The sequence below is a fragment of the Solea solea genome, chromosome 16 (genome assembly GCF_958295425.1).
Source record: "Solea solea chromosome 16, fSolSol10.1, whole genome shotgun sequence".
Classification (NCBI taxonomy): domain Eukaryota; kingdom Metazoa; phylum Chordata; class Actinopteri; order Pleuronectiformes; family Soleidae; genus Solea; species Solea solea.
Window position 1 is genome coordinate 1,156,477 of NC_081149.1, and position 27,828 is coordinate 1,184,304.

General features: G+C 41.0%; 3 protein-coding genes across 4 annotated transcripts; all 3 read right to left on the minus strand.

Annotated features, from left to right (window-relative positions):
- Positions 1 to 658: 658 nt before the first annotated feature.
- ppp1r35 (protein phosphatase 1, regulatory subunit 35) lies at positions 659 to 7,113 on the minus strand. Of its 2 annotated transcripts, none has more exons than XM_058653878.1 (6): positions 6,985 to 7,113; positions 4,276 to 4,471; positions 3,914 to 3,995; positions 2,974 to 3,074; positions 2,799 to 2,889; positions 659 to 1,064 (listed from the first exon to the last, which is right to left on the minus strand). In XM_058653878.1, exons 1-6 carry the CDS (start codon positions 6,996 to 6,998, stop codon positions 766 to 768), a joined length of 783 nt encoding a protein of 260 aa, XP_058509861.1. In that variant the 5' UTR covers positions 6,999 to 7,113; the 3' UTR covers positions 659 to 765. The 2 variants fall into 2 exon arrangements, with proteins under 2 accessions (XP_058509861.1, XP_058509860.1); XM_058653877.1 differs by having other exon boundaries at positions 4,246 to 4,471.
- A 410-nt stretch (positions 7,114 to 7,523) lies between these two features.
- Positions 7,524 to 14,883, minus strand: lin7b (lin-7 homolog B (C. elegans)). Its single transcript, XM_058654724.1, has 6 exons — positions 14,619 to 14,883; positions 13,462 to 13,580; positions 11,311 to 11,382; positions 11,009 to 11,218; positions 9,783 to 9,946; positions 7,524 to 9,283 (listed from the first exon to the last, which is right to left on the minus strand). The coding sequence occupies exons 1-6, from the start codon at positions 14,692 to 14,694 to the stop codon at positions 9,262 to 9,264; spliced, it is 663 nt and encodes a 220-aa protein (XP_058510707.1). The 5' UTR covers positions 14,695 to 14,883; the 3' UTR covers positions 7,524 to 9,261.
- Positions 14,884 to 15,946: 1,063 nt separating this feature from the next.
- snrnp70 (small nuclear ribonucleoprotein 70 (U1)) lies at positions 15,947 to 27,001 on the minus strand. The gene is made up of 10 exons (XM_058653101.1): positions 26,806 to 27,001; positions 26,343 to 26,496; positions 26,190 to 26,252; positions 25,159 to 25,213; positions 25,008 to 25,072; positions 24,869 to 24,931; positions 22,699 to 22,780; positions 19,036 to 19,137; positions 17,547 to 17,646; positions 15,947 to 17,466 (listed from the first exon to the last, which is right to left on the minus strand). The coding sequence occupies exons 2-10, from the start codon at positions 26,487 to 26,489 to the stop codon at positions 16,725 to 16,727; spliced, it is 1,419 nt and encodes a 472-aa protein (XP_058509084.1). The 5' UTR covers positions 26,490 to 26,496; positions 26,806 to 27,001; the 3' UTR covers positions 15,947 to 16,724.
- Positions 27,002 to 27,828: the final 827 nt, after the last annotated feature.

Sequence of the window (27,828 nt, forward strand, 5' to 3'; positions counted from 1 at the left end):
AACTGATCCGTATCACCATGGAAACACAGCATATGTGTAATCTAGAGTACAGAGCTTCAGAATCAGGCTGTGTACATGCCTCTGTTATCCTTTGCCATGTATGTTCAAATAAACTCATCACATACTCCAGATACCTTTCTTTATTGATTTTGTTTAGTGAAGGATTTGAATTGTTAGTTTCAGAGTTTTAACATTCTGTCTCTATCACCTAGATGGTGATGTGTTATTAATGTGATGTTTTATTTGAAGTTTATATTTCCTTTAAATTCTTAGTTTACTCCCAGTGTCCTAGCAGTGAGTGGTTTGTGTCCCAGCTGTAGTATGACTGTCTGTCCTCGTCTTGCCTGTGTTCTTAAAGTTTTAGTTGTAATAAGATAAATGGTGTGTGTTTGACCCACACTGGCTGTTGCGGCCTCTTCATTGAAGCTCCTGTGTACTCTGTTCTGAGGTTCTATGGACGGCTCAGTCTTCATGGAATCACACGTGGATGCTGGAGACTGTGCTCCGTCCTCCTCCCTCCACAACCATGAGTCAGTCTGAGAGAAACCTGCAGTGACAATGACTGTGAGAGCGCACACGCACGCACACACACACGCACACACGCACACACCAGGTTACTAGTGGCTTTGAGTGGTCGTCATGTCAGGAGAAACAACAGTTTGTTTTAAACTGAGCTTTTTATTCACAGCTCATATTCATGAGGAACTTGATCATTTGTAAAAGTCTCTGTTCACACTGAACACACAAAAATGGACAGCAGGAGTATCAGGACGTGCCCTCCCACCGTCTCTGCCTTCTGAAGAGGTCAAAGGTTGAGTGGGCGGGTCGCGATGACGGCTTGGGCTTGTCATGCACGGGCTCTTCATTTGGGGGGAGGGGCTTCTGTCTGACCATGTTAGAGGACATGAAGATGTCCAGGGAGGGGCCATGTGCTGCTCTGAGGTCCTGGCTGTGTGGATGTGTGAGCGCTCTGTCATGAAGACTCTGGCTGAGGAGCCGATCCTTCTGCACGCTGACGCTCACCAGAGAAGTGAAGAGATGCTGGGAGCGACTGACGTTCACAACTGAGGAGGAAAGACACACTCTGATAACTGAAATTAACATGCTGCTACACTTGGGTCTGGAATGGTATACACTCATTTTCTAGATTACCTTTGCCATTTCCACTCAGGACCCTCACCTTTTCTCTGAGTAATATTATCATTATTATTATTATGTTTATTATTACCATTATTATTATTATTACTACTATTATTATCATTATTATTATTGTTATTATTATCATTATCATCATTATTATCATTATAATTATCATTATTATTATCATCACTATTATCATTATCATCATTATCATTGTTATTATTATTATCATTATAATTATCATTATTGTCATTGTTATTATTATCATCATTATTATTGCTATTATTATCATTGTTATCATCATCATCATTAGTATTATTATCATTATTATCATCATCATTATTATTCTTTTAATTATTGTTATTATCATTATTATTGTTATTATCATCATTATTATCATTGTTATTATTATCATCATTATTATTATCATTATCATCATCATTATCATTATTTTTATTATTATTGTTATTATTATCATCATTATTGTCATCATTATTATTATCATCATCATTATTTTCATTATTGCCATCATTATATTTTTATTATCATCATCCTTATTGTCATTATTATTATTATCATTCTTTTTATTATTATTGTTATTATTATCATCATTATTATTGCTATTATTATCATTGTTATCATCATCATCATTAGTATTATTATCATTATCATCATCATTATTATTCTTTTTATTATTGTTATTATCATTATTATTGTTATTATCGTCATTATTATCATTGTTATTATTATCATCATTATCATTATTTTTATTATTATTGTTATTATTATCATCATTATTATTATCATCATCATCATTATTATCTTCATTATTGCCATCATTATTATATTTTTATTATCATCATCATTATTGTCATTATTATCATCATCATCATTATTATTTTCATTATTGCCATCATTATTATATTTTTATTATCATCATCATTGTCATTATTATCATCATCATCATCATTATTATCATTCTTTTTATTGTTATTATTATCATTATTGTCATCATTATTATTATTATCATCATCATCATCATTATTGTTATTATGATCATTATTGCCATCATTATTATCATCATCATCATTATTATTATTATTATCATTATTGTTATCATCATCATCATCATTATCATTCTTTTTATTGTTATTATTATCATTATTGTCATCATTATTATTATTATTATTATCATCATCATCATCATTATTGTTATTATGATCATTATTGCCATCATCATCATCATTATTATTATTATTATTATCATTATTGTTATTATTATTATCATCATCATCATCATCATCATCATTATTATCATTCTTTTTATTGTTATTATTATCATTATTGTCATCATTATTATTATTATTATTATTATTATCATCATCATCATCATTATTGTTATTATGATCATTATTGCCATCATCATCATCATCATCATCATTATTATTATTATTATCATTATTGTTATTATTATTATCATCATTATTATTATTTTTATGTGTGAAGAATGGACTCTGACTAAAGTCATACTCACCTCAGGAGCAGAGAGACATCAAATAAGGAAAAGTTTGTTCTCAAAACCTGGTCCTTATGAGACAGAACCTAATTTCTGAGGAACTGGTAAAGTTCAGGACTAGGATTATGAATTGTGGTGTTACCTTCAGTAGCTCTTGTATTAATCAGGTTCTTGGTCCTCTCTGATCGACGCAGAGTTTCCTGAATGGCCCTCTGAGAGTTAAATTCTGCCCCCTGTGGGACAACAGAGACGTGAACCACAGTCAGAGGCTGTTGTGTGTGTTTATCAGTGATCATTTCCTCATAAAGAGAGTGGACCTGCAGTGACTGAAGCTCCGCCTTCAGAGCCAGTGTGCTGTTTAACCCCGCGCTCTCCGTACAGCCCGGATCAGCAGGACACTCCAGCAGCTGTCTGAGGACTTGAGCAGAAGACAGGACTGTTTAACGGACACTTTCAATGACAGGCAACATCAGTGGTACAGCAAGTCATCGTTCAACTGAAAGGTTGATGGTTCAATTCCTGGCTCCGCTAGTCTACATGCTAATGTGTCCTTGGGCATGACACATATCAGAAAGCAATCAATCAACACAATTTAGAGAAAAAATAACTAGTAACTCTTCAGTGACATGAATATACAAACACCATGAATCAAAGGTAAAAATTCATCTAAATGTGCAGAGTCTGAGGCAATAGAATGTTTCTTGGTTGTCATGACAACACGTTTCTTACCTCAGAGTCAAATGAAATGTGACGGCTCACACAAGTCACACAAAGTAAATATCAAAGTGAAACTATTTGTGATATGGAGCTGGACACGAGTATTACTGTATAATATATCATCTTCTATTCTATTTTTCATCATATTCCTTAGATAACACTGATTATAGATTCAACATTATATATGTTCATGTTAAAATGATATTTTAAAAGTCATGTAATAGCTCTTCTTTTGAGCCTATGATCATTTGTTTTATAGTCAATGTCATTGTTTCTCACAAACGTAAATGGGCTGTCATTTAACTTTAAAAAGCTAAAGAGATAAAGCAACTATTGTGTGAAATTAAAGGTCATATTTTACAGTGTATTTACAGTATATTTACAGTGTATTTGAGAAGCACAAACATATGTCTCAACTAAAAAGTTATTGTGATTGAACAAAAATGTCATCAGCCAACACTGTAGGTGCTGACTGGGCTCAAAGATCACACATACTATCCAAGACATCAGACTCCGGTTACCATGGTGATATACACTGACCTCTGACTGGCTGCTGATGTGATGTGAAGTGAGGCTCCAGTGTTACTGTGCCCTCTGCTGGCTGCTCTGTGGTACAACACATCTGCAGATGAAGGAAATCAGGACACAAGCACATTAAAGCTGCTGCTGCTGATGATGATAATTAAGTCATGACAAACACTCACAGTCAACATTTCTATGAGAATAAACTGAGCTGCTGGACGTCCTCCAAGTAAGGTACTGCTCTCATTGTAAAGGCAAGCCTGGGCTTTAGCATTCCAAACCATACTGTACTGTACCATGATGGAGACATGGTAATATGTGTGTGAGCAGAAAACATCTATACAACTAACGTGAATATGGAGAGACCTCGATGTCATCACCTGTGCATCCTTCTTCCTTGCGGTCTGTGCATGAGAGCGATGGTGCAGCTTTGCTCGCTCACTTTTAGGAGCCGGGGAGGCTACGACAGAGAGGTCAAGTTCGGGACAGCCGCTCACTGAAGACGTCAACATCAGAGGTCGAGGGGCTGGGAGAGGAGAGTGAGGGGAGGAGAGTAGCGAGGACGAGCTTCTCATCCTAACAACAGAGACAAGAGACAACGAACAGGATTTTCACTGAAGAACACATCTGCTGTAAACATCACAGCCACCACAGGTCATACATATGTCATACTAACACCACAGGTCATACATATGTCATACTAACACCACAGGTCACTACATATGTCATACTAACACCACAGGTCATACATATGTCATACTAACACCACAGGTCACTACATATGTCATACTAACACCACAGGTCACTACATATGTCATACTAACACCACAGGTCATACATATGTCATACTAACACCACAGGTCACTACATATGTCATACTAACACCACAGGTCATACATATGTCATACTAACACCACAGGTCACTACATATGTCATACTAACACCACAGGTAACTACATATGTCATACTAACACCACAGGTCATACATATGTCATACTAACACCACATGTCACTACATATGTCATACTAACACCACAGGTCACTACATATGTCATACTAACACCACAGGTCACTACATATGTCATACTAACACCACAGGTCACTACATATGTCATACTAACACCACAGGTCACTACATATGTCATACTAACACCACAGGTCACTACATATGTCATACTAACACCACAGGTCATACATGTGTCATACTAACACCACAGGTCATACATGTGTCATACTAACACCACAGGTCACTACATATGTCATACTAACACCACAGGTCATACACATGTCATACTAACACCACAGGTCATACATATGTCATACTAACATCAGAGGTCATACATATGTCATACTAACACCACAGGTCATACATATGTCATACTAACACCACAGGTCATACATGTGTCATACTAACACCACAGGTCATACATGTGTCATACTAACACCACAGGTCACTACATATGTCATACTAACACCACAGGTCACTACATATGTCATACTAACACCACAGGTCACTACATATGTCATACAAACACCACAGGTCACTACATATGTCATACTAACACCACAGGACATACATGTGTCATACTAACACCACAGGTCACTACATATGTCATACTAACACCACAGGTCACTACATATGTCATACTAACACCACAGGTCACTACATATGTCATACTAACACCACAGGTCACTACATATGTCATACTAACACCACAGGTCATACATATGTCATACTAACACCACAGGTCATACATATGTCATACTAACAACACAGGTCATACATGTGTCATACTAACACCACAGGTCATACATATGTCATACTAACACCACAGGTCACTACATATGTCATACTAACACCACAGGTCATACATATGTCATACTAACACCACAGGTCACTACATATGTCATACTAACACCACAGGTCATACATATGTCATACTAACACCACAGGTCATACATATGTCATACTAACATCAGAGGTCATACATATGTCATACTAACACCACAGGTCATACATATGTCATACTAACACCACAGGTCATACATATGTCATACTAACACCACAGGTCATACATGTGTCATACTAACACCACAGGTCATACATATGTCATACTAACACCACAGGTCATACATGTGTCATACTAACACCACAGGTCATACATGTGTCATACTAACACCACAGGTCATACATGTGTCATACTAACACCACAGGTCATACATATGTCATACTAACACCACAGGTCATACATATGTCATACTAACATCAGAACACATAAACATTAAAACACAGAAAATAATTTGAAAGATTAAAAAGTCATTCTTGAGATTAACACCATAATCCAGAGGTTTTAATGAATTTTAATGAATATGAGATTTCTGTTGAAATGCCCTCTGACGTCAGAAGCTGCAGACTGAAAGCTTTAATGTGTTCACTCTCTGCTAGTTCAGAGTTAACTAAAGCTAACAGTCTAGAGAGTTAACTAAAGCTTACAGTCTAGAGAGTTAACTAAAGCTTACAGTCTAGAGAGTTAACTAAAGTTAACAGTCTAGAGAATTAACTAAAGCTTACGGTCTAGAGAGTTAACTAAAGTTAACAGTCTAGAGAGTTAACTAAAGCTTACAGTCTAGAGAGTTAACTAAAGCTTACGGCCTAGAGAGTTAACTAAAGCTTACAGTCTAGAGAGTTAACTAAAGCTTAGTCTAGAGAGTTAACTCAAGCTAACAGTCTAGAGAGTTAACTAAAGCTTACAGTCTAGAGAGTTAACTAAAGCTTAGTCTAGAGAGTTAACTCAAGCTAACAGTCTAGAGAGTTAACTAAAGCTTACAGTCTAGAGAGTTAACTAAAGCTTAGTCTAGAGAGTTAACTCAAGCTAACAGTCTAGAGAGTTAACTAACGCTTACAGTCTAGAGAGTTAACTAAAGCTTACAGTCTAGAGAGTTAACTAAAGCTTACAGTCTAGAGAGTTAACTAAAGTTAACAGTCACACATGTCAACAGGTGGCAGCTACAGTTAGCTTTCAGCTGCTATAAAGCTAGCGTGCTAGGGTTAGCTGTGGTTCTGACTAAGCTGGTTGTGGTTAACTCACCTGGTTGAGTGCATTCATTAACCCGCTACAGTCCAGTTAAACGCGGTGATTAACAGCACGAGTCTGTGTCTGTGTTCGAAAGAACGACAGAGCTTCTTATTCAAACCTTCTTCTTCTTCTGAGGCTTTGACGGCAGCTTGTGTTCATGTGTTTGCGTTGCTGCCCTCTAGTGGCTCTGAATGAAAAGCGCAGAGTGAACTTTAAAGCAGTGGTTCCCAAACACGTTTGAAATAATGACATTGAAGGGAATCTATGCGGTCTATTAGCGGTCAGTTAGTCATTAGTCAGTCCCTGAAAAGAACGTTAGGAAAAGCCTAGTTCTAGTCTTACCATTTTGTGTTAAAATAAACACATTAACTGCTGCCTTCACAGTCAGACTTTATTTTATAGATATACTGCATACATACTGTAACTAATACACACACACACAACTAAGAATGTGAACGTAGCTTTTAGTTTAGTCTTCCAACACAAAGGAAAAAGGCAGTTTCACACACAGATTGATACGGTCGTGCTACTACATACAAGAAATCACACGCTTGGTCACAAATGTCTCTTTAATTCCTCATAAATGCAAACTTCAGCTACATGACAATGGGAGTTTAGACGGTGCTCTATATGCAGTCAATCTTTTACACAAGTGATTATGCAACTAAATAAATATAGGACATAGAAATAAATGACACTGTGTCTAACACCAGACTCACCAACTACAACTTCACTGTAGTTCTTAAAGGTCCAGTGTGTAACATTTAGGAGGGTTTATTGTATAAATGTCATTTTAAAATAGAATAATGCTGCTGCTGCTGCTGCTGCTGCTTTCAAACTCAGAGTGACATCTCCTCCGGGTTCACAGCGTTCACAGAGAAGTCGAGGGTGGGAGACACGTTATTTTATTATGTGTTTGACTGATTTACTGTCAAACTCATCCTGGTTCCTGACAGAGGAAACAAGTGGAACACAGCAGCGTCTACATCATTTACATGGACTTTAGAAAAGGCTTAGGAGGAGGAAGAGGAGGAAGAGGAGGAGCACAGAGTGTTTACATCCTTTCTGGCATGTGAAGGCCCCCGTAGTATTCATACACACTGGACCTTTAATGCTAATGAATGGTTCACTTAGTGATGGACAGATGCAGATAAGCAGAGGAATCAGATGAACACTGACTACACTAACTCTAACTCTAACTCTAACTCTAACTCTAGTGAAGCCACCAATGACAGATGTTGATGTGATTCTGTCCAGTCATAGTAGGAGATGTTTTCTCGTGATACAAGAACACACATAAATAACATTGCTCCTCCTCCTCCAGCCCCGTCTCATTCCTGTAACTGCTGAATCTATACTCATCATTTATACGTCCGTCACTCTCCTACACATGTTGCACAACACGTTCTCTAGAGGGCAGTGCTGAGCACCAAGCTGCAGGCATTAACACGGCGACCACTGAGAGGTTATTTTATTGTGCTTGATCTGAAACGGAAACATAAGCACGTTTCACAGCAGTGGAATATAATGTGGGGAATATTATATATATATATATATATATATATATATATATATATAATTAGATATATTATATAATATATATATATATATATACGTATATAATTAGATATATTATATAATATATATATATATATATATTAGAATAAAGAGATTGAATATTCCTGTGTGTCTGCCGTAACTTTTGACAAATTAAACCTGCTGCCTCCCACAGGGCAGCAGTGAGTCATGTCTGTATAGACTCTGAACTGCCCCCACAACGTTCGGCTGCCCTGTGACCAAGACTCCTTCTGTCTGTGTCTCGCATAGAGCCATGGTTCTCAAACTATGGTGCGTGAGCTTCCTCTGGTGGTACATGGAGGAAAATGAGAAACACTCTTCTACTGTAGATACCAGAGGATGTGAGTGTATGAGTCACCTTAACTCTCGCTCCATCTTAATCTCTGTATGTGTGAGGAAGAGGACGAGAATGATGATGAGAAATTAATCTGCTCAGTTTGTTTACACCTGTGTGTTTTAACGTCCATGATAATGATTTTATTTTGAGAGCTCAGGATTTTCTCAGCTGCTATCTTTGTATTAACTAACACTGGTGTAGAGTTTCAATGGGCCGTGTGTGTGTGGAGGATATCATGAGGTTTTGAGGCAATAAGATGAAATAAAATAAAGTGCACAGTTCAGGTGACAGTCGGCTCTTCTGGTTCCTGCTTCTCCTCCTACTGGAACACAAGAGGCAGGAGGGTTGTACTATGAGTTGGATGAAGGGATCAACTAACCCCGGGACTCCAGTGATCTGTAAAAAGAGACACACAATTACGGATTTTGATTGTGGGCGGGCCTCCAGAAAACTGGAGGACAAAAACCTCGAGTTCCCTTTCATCTTCGTTTCAGTGCTTTTCTGCGGCACTGAGGACAGCGACTCAGGCTCTTGTGTCGCTGTCCCCAGCTCAGTGCTGAAGTGGACAAAGACATACACCTTGGCAGTAAGCCTCACTTCATTCATCTCTTTTGCACGTTCAATACACAAAAACACTGAAACGGAATTATACCTCTGGACAAGCCTTGCTGGTGTGCGGGGGGGCTACTACGGGAGGACGGTCACTTGTCACGTTACTTACGGCAGCAGTTTCCTCCTCTTTGTGAATTTAAATGAAAACAACATGTTTATGTTGACGTTTCATATTAGCTTATAGCTACTGTCTGTGCCTGTCTCATTCTGGGCCAAAGTGGGCAGTGCCGACACTGGTTATCAAAGACTGCAGAGGGGACAAAAAACTAAGGAGCAGTCTCACGAGTAGCTGGCGTGCTGCTGTCGTCTGCGGGCGCTTCTCATCTTCTCGAAGCGAGCTTCCATTTCCTCCAGGACCTTCGGAGTGTACCGGACCACCAGTTTGACTGAACCCTGGGCAGCTTTCAGCAGCTCCACCGCCTTCTCATGGTGCTCCCCCTCAACGCTCTGCGAGGACAACAACACGAGGAGTGTTTGAGGTTCTCTTGCATTTACCAGATCCCTGCTCTGACTTTGCATTATTGTTGCTTCTCATGAGCAGCACTCTCAGAAACTAGAGCCTCTTCCTCACTGAGACAAGCAGGAAGTGTCATGCTCATAAAACCACAGTGAACATTTATGGAATTGTGAAGGAGGACATGAGGACAGTTGGTGTAACAGAAGAGGACTAAATGATATTCTTATTCATTCTAATTTAGTTTTAACCGCTGTAAGTGTACTGGCTTACAGAGGACGTCCTGTGTGTGCAGTGAAGTGCGTTTAACAGTAAAAGTAGCAGTCTTTGTGTGGTGGCAGCCATCTTGGCCCCATGACCTCGGACTACAAATGGAAAACACTGTTCAACCCTGAGAAAGCAATGAATACCATAATATTATAGATGACTGGATGATAAATTAAATGATATTGAGCACTGGCCCAAGTATTTAAAGGTAAAGGCCACTACAAACATTATGTTAACAGCTATGTTATGGACTCTTCCGCTTAGACACCGTCACCCCCTGAACAGCAACAACTGAAGCCCAAAGGATCTGATATGGAACACGAGCGACTGCCCTGGTCTGCTAGTAACAGCCGTCAAAATCCCATTTAAATCCTAGATTAAACAGATAATCAATGGCAAAAATCCCATTTAAATCCTAGATTAAACAGATAATCGCTGGTAAAAATCCCATTTAAATCCTAGATTAAACAGATAATCAATGGCAAAAATCCCATTTAAATCCTAGATTAAACAGATAATCACTGGTAAAAATCCCATTTAAATCCTAGATTAAACAGATAATCACTGGTAAAAATCCCATTTAAATCCTAGATTAAACAGATAATCAATGGCAAAAATCCCATTTAAATCCTAGATTAAACAGATAATCACTGGTAAAAATCCCATTTAAATCTTAGATTAAACAGATAATCACTGGTAAAAATCCCATTTAATTCCTAGATTAAACAGATACCCACTGGTAAAAATCCCATTTAAATCCTAGATTAAACAGAAAGAGATGTTCTTACCACACCATTGACAGACAGCAGCTGGTCTCCTCTCTTCAGCCCTCCTTGGCGGTCAGCCACACCACCAGGGATCACTCTGGAGATATAGATGGGGGAGTTCTGCTCCTTGCCACCCATGATGTTAAAGCCCAGACCCTCTTCTGTCTTGGGGAGTTCCACCACCCTTGGGTGTGCGTGGCCCTCACTCGCTGCAAATGCTGCCACTGTGGCCTGGACAGGGAGGAATCCATAAGATTCAAATGCAGTTACAAAAGTACAGCAGGAGAGAAGCCTTTCATTCATTGCAAGCAGGTAATGAATACCTTGGCTGTTGCCTGTGCTCGCACCTCTGGTCCTCCAACGATGTCTAGAGTGTCATAAAGCTGCTCATACACCTGAAGGACAGCAGAACACAGGGTGAGTATGAGCAGCGGCAGGTTAGTGTTGGTGTGTTAGATGTGTGTAGCCTCCTTGCAGCCACACGCGGTAACTGGCACCCTGCGGTTACCGCGGGGGACCCCAGAGACGTGGCATGCAGGCATCCTCTCAAAAGGGAACCCAACCCAGTCCCACCCTGGGTACAAAGTCCTGTGGTGATCGGGTAGAGGTGACGGGGGCAGGATCGTGAAGTCTGGCAGCCCCTAGCAACAACCCGGCACACAGGCGGTGGGTGTTTGATGATCATTAAACCCTTGGATGAGGCAGAAAGAGCTTTTGGGTAGCTGCACCCATGACTGAGCAACCCTATTAAGGATCCGCTCTGCTCACCCCAGAAAAGGGGAGGGGGGTAGAAAATGTACCCTAAACATAGCCTGCCTCACCTACCCTGTCTGGATTACCACATCCAGTGGGGTCACCTACCATGCGGTCAGAAACATAAATGACATTTTGGAACCTGGAATGTGCGGACCGACCCTCACGAACAACCAAACCAGTGAAGGCAAACAGCACTGATGAAGGGCAGCTAGAGGAGGAAAAAGGAGGCTATACTTTCTTCTAGAAAGGAAAACCTTGATGAGCCACGAATCCATGGTGTGGGTCTCATCAACAACCTTCATGAACTTCCTGTGGGCCCTAATAACCAAACGTCTGATGCTTGCAAGCAGTCAGATGGCCACTGTCATTAGTGCTTATGCCCCAACACTTGATGCAAGTCCCCAGGGAGGATAAGCTAATCCTTCTTGGAGACTTTAACACCAGAGTAGGGCAAAACTACAATCTATGGAGAGGCACACAAAGAAGGGGTTTGAAACACTAACTCCAACGGCTTACTGCTGTTAACAAAGTGCTCCGAATATGACCTGGCCATCACCAACACACTTTTCTGTCAAAAGAACAAGTTCAAGATATTCTTGGATGCATCCACGCACTTAACGCTGGCATCTCATTGACTATGTCATTGTGTGCTCCCAAGACCGCCGTGATGTGCTCAGCACAAGAGCAATTATTAGTGCTGAATGCTAGACCGACCACTGCCTCATTCGCTCCACCATGTCTATCCGCCTGATGCGCACAAGAAGGCAGCAGAAGAGACAGACCCGTCCAGGCTTAACACTGAGCGACTGGGAGAAACCACCTACCAACAACAGCTCCAGGCAGCCCTCAGCGCAATTTTGCCAGACCAGTATCCACAGGACATCCAAAAGCATTGGGACATCCTCTCTGCTACCATCATGAATTCCTGCAAAGCCAGTCTTGGTCACAAAAAGCAGAAACCTCATACTGGTATGATGAGAATGACACCTAAATCCAATCCATCAATCGGAAAACTTTCATCACCAAAATTATCTCAATAGTGCTGCACCCAAACCCACAACCACCATTACCCACCCATGCCCACACTGCCCAAAAATATGTGTGTCCAAGATCGCCCACCTGAGGACCAAGACCAAAGACCAAGAAGGAGGACAGACATACTCAAACCCGAGTGTCCGCCAATGATGATGATTAGGGAGTAAGAAGGCAGAGATGAACTGCACACACTGGTGTTCTAAGAACTAAGTACTGTACGTAACTCTGTGTTCCAAAGTCAGGACGATAAGTCTGGTTCAAAGTGTCCACAGGACACCTCGAGACACGGACACAGGAAACGTTGAGACACGGACACAGGACACGTTGAGACACGGACACAGGACACCATGAAACATGGACACAGGCATTTATAGATCTTTTTATTCTATATTGTGTAACAGAGTTTTGTTGTAAAACCTCTTGAAGACCAGAAAATGTGCAGAAAAATCCCAGAGAACAGCATTTACCTCCAGGGAAGCGTATAATAGAATGAACTATTATGGGAAATGTGATGTCCAGGCCGTGACCCCGCCTTTCACGTGGAGGATAAAGAGGTAAAGAGGTGAGTGAGTGAATGAAGGCTATGGGGGTGGCCAGGACGCACGTTCCATGAATCACACGCCAGTTTCTACATGTTTGATAAATGAGGGTAAATCTGTGACACCTGAGCGGTGCAGCCTTACCTCTCTGATGGCAGCACAGAATTTACTCTGCAGGACTCTCTGCAAGGCCTGAAGTTTGGGTGGAGGCAGCTCACCGCTGCGCTGCAGCCGGTCCAGGAGCTCGATCACTCTGCACACGTCTACAACACAAAAGCACAAAGATGGTTACCAAGCAGCAACTCTCTCATAAAGACTTCTCTAATTAGGCTATTCAGTCAAAGTCATTTGTCCATTTTAACAAATCCTCCTGTGATTGAGGCCGTGTTGAGTCCTGATGACGACGTCCATAAAAACACGTGTTTGATTCACAGTAAATCAGTCGTACACGTCGTACTGTTGACTGTGTACCTTCAGGAAACACCATGCAGCGTGTTGTTATCCACGACAATAACCTTTGAGGCACCGCGTTTAACCTAAACAAAATCATTGTAATTCACAATGTTATTATTACGGTGACTTCAGTCTGCACGTACACATGTAATATTTATGATATTATCACCATGATAAATCCACTCATCTGAAACAGAGCGATTGTATCCTTTATCATGCCATCATTACTCCCACTTCATCCATAATTCATCTTTTATGGGACTGTATTTTCTTCAATGTCATCAATCTTCTCTTGAACACAACGCTACATATTCAACTGAAAATAGAATATTTATTGTTTGGTTTTATAAGTAAGGAAACACCTGTTTCTAAATATTACATTTTGCTGAGTAACAGATTAACTGTAAACTAGTGTAGAAACATCTTCATGGCCACAAACCCCTCAGCCCGATTTGTGGAGCCTCAGATTTCAGTGACACGCGTGTGGAATCGTGGGAGTGTTCAGCTGCTGCTGTTACCTGCTCGGATCGTGATGACAGGTGTTTGATGACGTCATTTTTATGACATAAAAATGACGTCCTAAAAACCTTTTATCCCCCTGGGCCTCTGCTCGCGCGAGACAGCAGCAGCTCCACGGTAACACGCACCTTTATTTACATACATATGAGGAGCGTTTTACATGAAAAACGCGCGCGACACAAACCCGAGCAGCTAATGAAACTGCGACACTCACTCGACCACACGTTTAAATGACAGCGTGATTATTGAACGCTGCTGTCCTGTCCCTCTGTCTGTCCTGTCCCTCTGTCTGTCCTGTCCCTCTGTCTGTCCTCTGCTTGCTTTCTTACCTCTCTCGAGACACAGCGGCTCCGTCATGGCCGACATGTCCGCGTCCTTCACTGGGTGGTAGTAAGTGGACATCATCGTGAGATCCTTCGTCAGTTCACTGGTTCACAGAGAGGCGAGCTCCATGTTTCCACGGTGACACGAGAGCAGCAGCGTGAAGGAGAGGAAGGAGGAGACCGAGGAGGAGACCGAGGAGGAGACGCAGCAGCACATCAGGTGTTGTGCCGAAAATCGACTGCATCCGACGTGAACGCGCATCGTTTCATTCACGCCGTGCTCGCGCGCAGAGCTGAACTCGCTCGTGCTTTGTCACATAATGATTTTTTGTTTTATTTTATAATGACATGACATGGTAAAAAAAATAAAATAAACTGTGCCCACGAAATAGCTATAACGTGCGCACGAAATACCGTGGCCACGAAGTAGTATTTTGTGCGCACATTATACTTATTACTTTATTTTTTTTTACCATGTCATGTGCGGGGATCCGTAGACCTCTTTGTCAATGTGACACGAGACTAATGTTTATACTGTTCATTGTTGGAGAAATGAGACAATAAATGAAAGTGTTTGAAGATCCAGTTAAAAACAGATGTTTATATTTATAAATAATATCATATATGTCCAGGACTGTTCTCAGGAGACAGAGGATAAACAGTGATGCTGTGGTTGGTTATAGAGACATTACAGTGTGATGAAGTCATAATACTGGGATTTATCACTCATTTCTTTTGAAATATTTCGGTTAATAAGTTATCATTTAGTGCTGATTAATAATGTTTTATAACTATTAGTTAACTATTAACTAACGCTTTAATTATTGTCATGTAAACTTAGTTAATAGTGATTAACCAGGAGATAATGACTGTTTCATGGTTACTTAACCGTTTGTGTACTTTATCCTAATTCACAACGCTCACTCATTTACACTGTGTGTAATAATTGACCTTACAGGACAGACATTTAACCTGAGCTCTTACTTATGATATGGAATAACAAGACAGATGAGCACTGCCCCAAGTCAACCTAAAAACCAAATAGATGGAGGAAAACCAGCCTTGACCCAGAGGCGTCAGAGGTCACCCTGATAAACAAACGGCAGCGTTATTTTACACGTTCACAGCAGAGAGAACTGTTGTTGGAGGAAATGACTGAGCGACTGACTGACATGGTCACAGCTGCACATGGACGGATGATGTTTACGGTGCCAACAAACACATGTGCTCTGAAACTTTGTGAAAGAGGAGCTCAACAGAGGAAATGGCAAAAACACGAGTAGACCTGCAAAGTTGTGGGTCAGAAACGTAGAGAGGCAGCAAAAAATAACATGTATGATTAATAAACTTGGGCTCAAGTCACATCTTTATTAAAATGACCCTGCAATTCTAACATACAAATATAGCAGACGTAAAAAGAATCCAAACAGAACTGAAAAGCCTTCTATCACCACAAAATACTACACTTCATTCGGTTTCACATACATTGCAGAAAATGGTAACTGGGCCCAAATAAGCGTACGTCACAACTGCTGAACATGGAAATAAAAGATACAGTCTCGCCATCTCCAAATGAACCAAGTGTGTTTCCCCCAAAATCAAGGCAGATGCAAGCAATGCGGATTTAAAGGTACAGTAGGCAGATTTGTTGAAGCATTACTGATCAATAACTCCACACTGGTGTGATTAGAGAACACTTGTGCATCTCCTGGCCTCACGATGAAATCTGTGGCGTCACAAGTCTTTAAGCGATCACATCAAAGTGAAGTTCACCTAACAACTGCCTGTACTGCAAAAAACCTAAAAAACAGAAAAGAGTTGGACAAGAAATGCAATAAAAGTGAAGTCACTATGAGCAGAGTTTCAGAGTTCTTTAACCCAACAATCATCTATGTTTCCAGTGATCCTGCCTACTGCAGCTTCAAGGACATCAGACACCGTGGGTATGCAACAAAATTAACAGGAATACATTTCAGATTGTTGACAGGATGGAGGAGGAGGAGGAGACCTTGCCCTCCACTTAGGCCTTTGTGCCTCGACACAAATTCAATAGCCAAGTTCAATATAGACCAGGTGATGTGAGCTCAGGGATGTGATGGACAGAAGCCTGGTTCAGTACTCGTCTCCTGGCGTCTCCATCTTGTAGCCATTCTCACTGGAGCCATAGCCGTCAGCTGATGGCACCGACTGCTGGTCCATCAAAATCCCATCCTGACTGTACTCCTCCATGTTTGGTGGCGCTCCCCCGTCGTCCTCGTTGCCCATGTCATCCTGGGGGCCCATGTCGTCTCGTAGGGACCCGTGACGCTCCTCCCTGCGCTCTCCTTTGTCTCTGTCTCCCCGCTCCCGTTTGTGCTCCCTGTCTCTGTCCCGGTCTCCCCTGCGCCTGTCTTTGTCCCTGTGGCTACGCCTTCGGTCTCTGTCCCTCTCCCTGTCCCTGTCTTTGCGCTCGTCCATGCCCTCAGCAACTTCGCCTTCCTGTTCCTCCTGCATTCTCTCCCCACCCTCAAGGACACCCTCTCCCTGGCCGATCTCCTCACCATCCAGGCCCTTGCCCCTCTCTCTCTCCCTCTTACGATCTCGGCTCCTGCTCCTTTTTTTCCGGTCTCGACTCCTCTCCCTACTCCGGCTGTCTCCCCCTGCTGCTGCTGCCACCACCCCGCGCTCCCTTTCTCGCTCTCGACGCCTAGTGCTCGGGGTGACTTCCTCGGCTGCCGGTCTCTCCCTCTCTCTTTCGCGCTCTCGTGAGCGGGTGCGGCGGCGGCGCTCACGGGATCTGGACCTCCGGCGTTCTCTGTCTTTGTCCCGCTCACGCTCCCTGCTGCGCTCCCTCCGCTCTCCACGTTCCCTGTCACTGCGGGACAGAGTGAAGACCGTTACACACCGCAGTGCACAGTTATAAAAAAGAATACAACTGTTATATGAAGCACTCACACTCCCAGTGGACGATCGTCATAACGAGATGCATCATCTCTGCCAGAGTGTTTGATGTTGACATCAGCTCCACCTCTCCTGGTTCCACCCAAACCGCCACCTAATACATTGACATGGAATTAGGGCTGTCACAGTTCTCCAAAGATGGGTCTGCCATGTTTAGACTTGACTAATGTAGGATCATTGGTTTTATGTCATTATATCTTGATATCACAATTAATCACAGTATTAAAAGCTACAGTATATTAATTGTAACATTTCCTCAATACCGTCAGAAAAGATTATGCCGGAACCATAATTCAGCGCAACTCAAACGAAAACAAAGTTAAACAACCGCATGTTACCGCTTGTGTTGCTTTGTTTTTGTTCCGTGTTTCAAAATGATATACTCAGGTTCAAAAGAAATGTTGAAAAATAATACTGTAGTTTAGTTTACACAAAGTCCAGGTAGCAGTGTTGTTTTTGTCAACGATGACAAAATTATTTTGTTGACGCCCCTTTTTTTCCCTGATGATAACGAGATGTTGATGAGATGAACATCTCATGTTTGACGACGAAAACATGACAAGACGAGAATGGACGTAAATGTCACTGTGTGGTTTGTCAGACGTTCAGAGTGCATAATCTCTGCTTATTGTGCACGTAATCTGTCAATCAAAACCTAAAAATGACTTGGTCCGTGTTTCAAGACGATTTACACTCCTCGCCCTGATGACGCGACGCTGTCGGGGCGCACTGAGGACAGTCTGCTCCGAAATAACTAAAATGTGACTAAAACTAATAAGCGTTTTAGTCCAAAAGACTAAAACTAAGACTAAATCTAGAATGGCTGCCAAAAATAACACCGCCAGGTAGAGCCAATCACATCTGTTTTCTCTGAGAGACATACATGGTTAATATGTAGCATTTTTTTTCTACAGAGCAGTGGGGATTTTTATTCCAATGGGATTGTCATTTTTCTTGTACTTTTTGGTTACTTTACGCACAATAATCGTAATTCATTCTCCGACAATAATCGTACCAAGACAATCTATGACTGATATTTCGACTAATTTTTAAATCTAAATAATGTATTAACAAAATGAATATGTATCAACAACCAGACAATTGGAAAGTGTAAAAAGAGAAGTCAGAGTCATGTAGCTGTCACTCTGAAGGTCACTAAATCTGCACTGACCTCCAATAACATGATCATACATGGAAGGCACGACCTGACCTGCTTGGCATTTCGTCGCGTGGTTTTCCACCACAGAGTAAGGTCGTATGTCTGATGCTACAAACACGCCTGTAGCACTCGTTATCGCTTCAGCGAATGTTGACAGAAAAGTTGTTATATGTATGTCCTTACGACTCATGTGGAGACGTCCTGTCCTAACACAGGTCTCAAAAACACAAAGTGTGGACAGAGTGTCCCTGTGGTTGAAAGGCAAGCAAAAGGAAGCTCGTCAAGCACCAACCTGTTAAAACATTTGAAAAAAATCAAACTGACCTAGCCTGCGTGGCTGCCATCCTTTGACGGTGCGTCCTCGCTCCACGTCCACCAGCACCCTCCTACCATCGATCTTCTTCCCGTCTGCGTGTTTGTAGGCAGCTGGAGGAGAGGAATCGGGAGAGGGAGAGGACGCGTGTGAGATACAAGTGTGACTGTTATCAATGTGGCCAAGGAAACAAACAGTGCATTATTATACTGACCAGGAGCAGGTGAAGCCGAGATGGCTGCTCTCTGGGTAAAAGCCGAGGGATAATGGGAGTAGACTTCCTTCCACCCGATGAGTGATAAGTTACACTATTAACTTCATCATTTAAACGCCCAGCTGTCAGTTACAGTGCTGGCGTACTAATCTACCTTGGAGTTGCTAGGTCTTGCAGAGGACCACATGGATAGACATAATATTTTAACAGCTGCTCAGTCTCTTATTGGTTTGACCATGGCAAATAAGGATGTCCAACTTTTGGCATTTCAGTGAATGAACATATCGCCATGGAAATACAGATAAAAAAATTTCTAAACGCAAATGTTTTGAATGAACAGCAAAAATGACAGACATGGCCTCACACTTGCAGCAGCAGCAGCAATGTCTAAGTGAGGCAAATTACATTTGTTTTTCAAACGACTTTCTGCTGTAATGGTATAAAGTACCTAAAGTGAAGTAATTGTACTAAGTGTACTGGTGTATTTCCACCGGCTCTACTCCCCTCAGCACGGTTTAGGTTACATCTCCACTACAGAAAACGGTACCTACTCAACGTGGGCGGAGTCATGAAACCATGCTGTGGCGAGGTGAGCGGTGCCGGTGGAAATACGCCATATGTATGCATGACAGAATAACCATTGGTTTAGAAGCTTTAACGCCGTAAAATTTTAATCAGCCCAATCAAACATACTTTGTAACATTGTGAAGGGTTTAATGGGTTTTTCTTCATTTTTAAATGGTTAATTATGAGCATACCAAAATAACAGAATGGAAGCCATCAGTAAGCAGCCTCTTCAACAAGGACTATTCCGCATGTCGCATGTTTCCAAATTCAAACTGTCCCACATCTCCACCCATTATAGCACACAACAGTTGTTCTACCCTCGTTTGATCAGAGGACCTCCAGGCAGCTCATGCCAGTTGCCATTGGTGTGATGTGGTGGTGATCCCAGGGGAAAACTTCCATTAAAGTAGGGGCCTTACCAAAACCCACCGGTTAATAACGTCACAGTTAATGATCTTACCATCATCCCCTCACCGCCGAGCTGCATGACAGCCTCTGTCTCTATTGTAGGGTTTTACCAAAACGCCTCAGTACCAAAGTACGCGTACTGTTGCGACACCTCTATCAGGGGCCTTACCAGAACCCCTGCACTTGCTGTGCTGACTGAGGATGACAACATCCTATCCAATGACAGGGCCTTACCAAATCCCCACCAGTCCTACTAACGCTGATCAACGGAAACACACCAAGACATGAATAAATCATGGCTAAATACATAAAAATGGCACTATGTTCCTTACAAGAGTTGCCTTATTGCAACACAGGCCAACTACTGTTAAAAAAAAATAAAATGACTAAGTGACATGTCTTGGATTTTTAACTGGTTTGGTGTGTCCAAGGTCTAAAAGTTTGTTTTTGGTTAAAATTAAAGAAAGTAAGTATTTGACAATTGGACCAGGACTACACTGACATGTATGTACCCTGTTATATGGTGAATAAAAATGTATGAATCACCCACGCAGCAAAACTACTAAACAAATTCCCCTCATTTGCCTTTTTCTATTAAAGCCAGCGCAGCTGTCTTAGGCCAGAGTCATACTTTCCTTGTCCACAGAGAGTCACATGACATGTCCATGGAGATGTGCACTGATCTTTTGCAGAACATAAGCACCTCCATGTTTAGTGACCACATGGAGTATGTGCCGAGAGCACACACACTTCTCAGTCCAGTTGGCGGTGCACTTTGTTTTCGGTCAGACGAGACAATGAAGACACCGGTAATAATGGAAATTGACTTGAGTTTATAAGATTATGTCCACCTATATCTACATATGTACGACTCACCATTCAGAGGATAAAAGGACATTAATGAGGGCAACTTTCTTACTAGAAATCACTGCTGCTGGAATGGAACATGACATTTAGTACAGATGTGGAATGTTAGACTAACAAAGACCTTCACTTTAGAGGAATGGAATCAGAGCCATGTACACACATGAAGAAATGCATAGGTGCTCTGCAGACAGAACATATGACCCAGGCCTTTGTTTGGATGGTTTATTCTCGCCGCTGTCTCAAAGATCCCGGTGGGAAATGTTGGGTATCTCCCAGCATTACTGTGATATCAAACTTACCAATTAAGTTCCAAGTAACCTCTCATGCAAGAGAGCAGATTCATAGGGTGTGGACACTGCTCAGTGTTTCCCATTGAATGGTAATAGCTTTAACCCTTTATACAAGCTTAGCGATTGCTATTGCCTGAGCTCACTGTAACCTGTGGTGGCTTTAATACAAAGGGCAGAATCATTGGGCAACTTTTGATACACTAATGGTCAGGGGTGTGTCTGATGGTCCATAGCCTAAGATCTAATTGTGATTACAGCTCTCAAAGCTCTTTTACCTATTACATGTAGCTGCTCTTCCCTATGTAGGAGATGGAGGGTGGAAAGAAATCTTACCCATCATACAAACCCATTATACCAACCATATACTGAGCTGTGGTAGTAGGGTGTAGATGTATCATAACCATCATCATCTGCCAGCCAGCTCTGGCCAATAGCCATCACAGATTGGCGGCTGCAGTGGCAATGAGAACAACACACAGTTAATATACTATTTAATCCCACATCCCCCCGCAGTTCACCCCCTGCTGTGACAATATAGCTATAGCTGTGATTCAGCAACTCTGGTCTTGAAGAGCTGATCACCATCAATATCCCAGAATGGTGTCACTGTGGTGGATGCACCATTTGCTTGTCTGATTAAGACTGCTGCATCACCACCAGTTAAAAATCTCTCACTAGTGCACTGAAGATGAACTATTCTCACCATGACCAGGGTTGAAGACCACCAAAAAATAAACATGACAAACAATCTCAGTAACTAGTCTAAAAAAAAGTGGGTTTTCTTACAGGACAGTCCTTGACACCTATGGTTAAAACCATTCAGTGCTTAGTGACCAGTCTGACCGTGTGCTTACCATTTAAGTCCGACCAGGAGAGCTGCTCATCCACAGAACTACAACACCTAACAGTTAAAAGACAATGTGGCCCTTGACAGGCAAAGATGGTCAGGGTCACAGGAGAAACATTTCTACCCCGTGCTTCTCTCTTTTCCAGTGATGCCCCACTGAATAAAGCAAATTTCACTCTTCAGCCAGAAGACACGCATCAAACACAGACACACACCACACAACTACAAGACAGTAGTTTAAACATGCAAATTGTACCACACATCTGTAGGAGACTCCTTCAAAGCCACAACCATCAATTTGCTCACTGGATAGATTACCTTCCCATCTCCCAACCCCATCATTACAAAAAAATGGATAGAGAACAAGCCAAAGGGAGCAGGCTAACACCTGAAGAACCGCCTTGCACATCACAGCGCTCAGTCCTCAATGTGTGATCATATACAAAAGTTCTGGCTCACGTGTTATACAGTTGGTACTCACAGTGCATGTCTCGTTCATGCTCATACTCGATGAAGGCATAGCCCCGAGGCTTCCCTGTCCTCTTGTTGTAGACTATGTAAATCTGAAACAAAGAGATGGAGACATTAGCTGGCAGGATATTTATTTATACTTATACATACATACATACATACATACACACATATACATATATATATATATATATAGTGTCACAATTCAACCTTTCTTTCTGTTTCTGCCATTGGTAGACTTGTAGGGTGTCATAAGTGATATAATGTCCATTTGTTTGCAATGTACCACACACAGGACTTACGGTCAAATTTCAGTCATTTATTAACAATATGAATGTAGGGCTGCAACGACTATTTGAATAATAGTCGAGGCCAAAATTAGTCAATGACTAATTTAGAAGTCAACGGGTCGTTAGTGACATTGTTTGTATCCCACAGCATGCAATGTTACTCTAAACAGTGTTTCACCGCAGCCAATTGTAGTAGCTCCAAGTGAGACGTCTCAGAAATCTTTGATGCACTGACAGCACATAGTGACCGGGAAGAAACGGCATGGAGGCGACTGAAGTGAGGCTAACCGGAAAAAATGCTCCAGTTTGGGAACGTTTTAGCCAGTAGTATAGTAATCCACAGTAGTACCGTCATGTAGAACTTCTAGTATCGTAGGAACCCGCGGGATAACTCTAGATGTAACATTACATTTAAGATAAAGAATGGGAAGTCAGGAGTGTTTCTTTGATCACTCTATAGAATGACTGCTGTATGTCATCAATACTCAAATCAGTCTAAACATTAGCAGCACTGTTAATAATGCAATTATAATTAAAACTGTTCATAAAGTAAGCGTGGCGTTTGTGGAGTATTCGGGGTGGTAGTGCCGGTGGCGTGTGCATATATTCAAATACATTCTAATATTTTCCAGGTCATCGTTTATTTGTTAAAAATTATTTTGCGAAAAAAGTGACAGCCCTAATGTCAGCTGAGCCTTGTGTACCATGGTGCCTCTTCAGCAATGCATGAACATTTATAGAGGAACATGTTTTGGATGAATCAGGGGCAAGGTAATTAACTAATGTTTTTTGTGCAGTTCATAATCTGACTAGTCACTGCAGTAGTCGACTCGTCAACTATTGAAAATCTAGTTGGTTGCAGCCCTATATATCAATGTAACAATAACCAGTAAAAGCTTAAAAGGGTTTCCACAGAATAAGGTTGTATGTCTGTAAACATACCTAGTGCTAGGTATCACCTGAGTGCGATTAATATTTTGAGGATATTCCACTCCAAATGAGGACGGCAGAGTTGTCTGTTAAGTGTTGTTTTTGGAGATACTTTTACGTTCTTATGATGCATGCGGAGATGTGCTTTGCAACACATAACATAGCTTCCTTGTCTACAAAACTCACATGGAACACATATTTCCACACTGGTGATTTCAGAGAAGTGGATTCGAGTTCTGTCAATATGTCACCCAAATCAGCAGTTGCCATGGTTATTATTAGTTGGCAGCAGCTTCGGGTTAGTGGGAAGAGGCAACATGTAGTCATGCTACAACAGCGTTTCTTCACTGGGGGTGTGGTTAAATCCGATTCCATCTTTGCTTTCAAAGGTTGAGATAGTGACGTTTTGATCAATATTTCATTTACAATGGAGATTGTGATACCCCTACTGGGCCCCATAGCTTATAAATAGTATATACATGTACATATATGGCCTATAAATTTGGTCAAATTCTTCAAGAACATGATTCGTTTGGCTTAAAATGAAAGTAGTTACTAAGTTACTTTTTTCAGTGTAACTGTCAATTCCATGCATTTTTTAATGAATATATAATATTTAATGTTTAATATTTGGTGTATTTAATTAATACATAATATTACAACATAATATGATAATCAATGCAACACCTTTTAAAACCAGGAAAACTCATCACAGATACGACAATATCTTGTCTCATGTCATAGACAGATATAATAGTGATATATTACCCAGCCCTAGCTGGCTGTAAAACTCATTACACATCAAATCAACATGCACATTTCCCAGACTGATTACAAAAAAAAGGTACATTTAAATAACTGAAGATATGATAAAGAATAGTTGTTGCTCAATAGTTTCATGTCAGGTTTTGAGCATGTAAAGCACATTAGCAAATATTGAGAAACAGCAGCTTAACATACCCGTTTGATGGGACCATAAACCTCAAACTCACGCCGAAGTTTGGACTCTGTTGTGTCGTAGTTCTGCAGAAAAGACAGTCTACTGTTAGACATAAACCGATAACAAAAATACTTTTATTTTTTATTTGAACATACTCACCACTCGTGCAACAAACAGGGTCTTGAAAGCATCCCCTTGAGCATTGGGATCATTATGGGGGTCCCCTGGTATAAAGTTAACAGGAAAGCAGGATTAGTTTAAAACATGAGACAAGAAACAGAAAGTGATGTATTTCGCTGTGAAAACTTACAAAGCTTGAGTTCTGTCTCCAGCACGGTTTGCCTTCGCTCAATTTTCTCTCGTCTCTGCAAACAGAAGTTTCTTATTTAATCTGTGAACAGATACCGATACTCAAATAGAATGGGCATCAACTGAATTCTAACGACTCTAGTAGGGCTGCAACTAATGATTGTTTTCATAAACATTAAATGTGATGATTTCTTTCTTGATTAATCCTCAGGGTCCATCAGACAAATCCAAGAACTGTTAAACGAACGGATTAATTGATCATTTAATAATTGATTCATAGTACTAAATGTTGTTCATCCGTGGTACTTAACAAAAAGGTCCATCAGAGTACTAATAAAATAAATATAATATGCATGACATGTAAATACGCAAATGCATGTTGTGGATGCAAACAGGCCTGCATATTCTAGACAGATATTCAGAGGCTACACCCTGCCCTCAGACAAATTAAAACTACTTTAGAGATCCAATAAACAAAAGCAAAGCACCACTTTTGCTCACAGAAACTTGGTGAGCATCAGATGACAAAGTTATACCTGATAGCTGGTTTTGATTCAACTCTAAACAGTCTCCACTGGGCACATGACTTGCAGTCATGAAAACACAGCTACCAGCAGGAACAAAACCACTTCACAAAAAGGTTCATTAATCAATATATGCCTGCTAAAATCTACAATATATAAAGAACATGTTTGCCACTTATGCATAACGCCATTCAGCCATTTTCCAACTGGAGGGGGCGTGCACAGTATAGTCAACACCAACTATCATCATTTTCATAGCAGATTTGGGTCTGGAGGCCAGACATGGATCCATTCAATCATTGTAGAGTTTCTCCTAGGCAAAAGATCTAATTCAGACATTATCCTGAGAAACACTGGATAAAGTACAATTAATGTCTAAAAGCATTTTGGAGCCGGTACCTCATCACAATCATGAAAAACAGCCTAAATGTCCACAATGAAATAGTTAAGGGCCAGATTAGGTTCTCAACTAAATCAAGATAACGCACATAGAAATCGCTTGTCTCACCTTTCTCTCCAAGCGCTCCTCTCGGGTTTCTGCCCTTGTCGGCGGAGGAGCATCTCTAGGATCCTAATCACAGAGAGAATATAAAAACTTATGAGATGTGGTATCGAAAAAGCTTAACTACACACATTAACCATATGAAGAGCGTGGGTTCACCTCGAAGTGCCTGATAAACGGCGCAATGCCAGAGTACGGTTGGTTGTGATGTTTTTCATGGGGCAGCTTTTCCAGCTGAGGCAGGAAAGGTATGGGATCCCGCGGCGCGAAGAGGGCCAACAGGTTAGGGGGGAGAAACTGTGTCATCTTTCACCTGAATGACAAATAAAAAAGTTAGGATGCACCCAGCAACAAACCCCGCACGATGCTTCCGGCGGACAGTTAGCCCGCAGTTAGCTTCACGGGCCGGGGGGATTACTGCCATGTGGTCGCCACTGGAGTATTTTTAACAGTCAAACATGAGACTTTGAGCACAGATAGCCTCCGCAGTACACACACATAAATACAAGCATTTACGCTTCCACTGTTGTATTTTAAACGCGCGATTCTCAAGTCATTTGCATTACTCACGTTGCTAAGTTTGCTAATGATGCTAACAATAAGCTTGGAGTGCGACACTCACCTTCTCTCCTCCAGAATCTGACAAACGTCAAACCATGGACCGGACAAAGAAGCGCACACTGTACGCAGGTCCCCGCACACCAACTCACGACAGGGAGAATATAAATATAAAAGTATAAACGGACGCCACAGGGCCGCGAGTTAGCTCGACGTGTGTGAACTGCTGCTCGCCTGCAGTAAAATGGCGGGCTGCCGTACAGCAACGACTGCTGCCGCAAAGTAAACCACAGGCAGACAATACGCATGCGCGTCGATGTCTGTATGGCCAATCTAGACAGAAGACAGCGTTATTGTACTCAAAACTTTTAAAACAAATGTAAACGCAACAAGTTTTGTTATCTTATTTATTTATTTTTAATAGGAGTAATGTTTTTGTTATCTGGTCAAACAACCCACATCACCTGAGCTATAGATCCATGGTTTTCAAACCTGTACCATGTACTCTACATGAGCTTCCTCTGGTGGTAGTTGGAGGGAAATCAGAAATACTGTTTTACTGTAGATAATACTGTATATAACACTGTAGATAACACTGTATATAACACTGTATATACAGTGTTATATACAGTGTTATATATAGTATTATCTACAGTGTAGATAATACTATATATAACACTGTATATAATATTGTAGATAATACTATATATAATGCTGTATATATAATACTGTAGATAATATTATAGATAATACTGTATATAACACTGTATATAATACTATAGATAATACTGTAGAAAATACTGTAGATAACACTGTATATAATACTTTAGATAATACTGTAGATAACACTATATGTAATACTGTATATAATACTGCAGATAATACTGTATATAATACTGTAGATAACACTGTATATAATACTATAGATAATACTGTAGACAATACTGTAGATAACACTATATGTAATACTGTATATAATACTGTAGATAATAATGTAGATAACACTATATGTAATACTGTATATAATACTGTAGATAATAATGTAGATAACACTGTATATAATACTGTAGACAATACAGAGCATGTG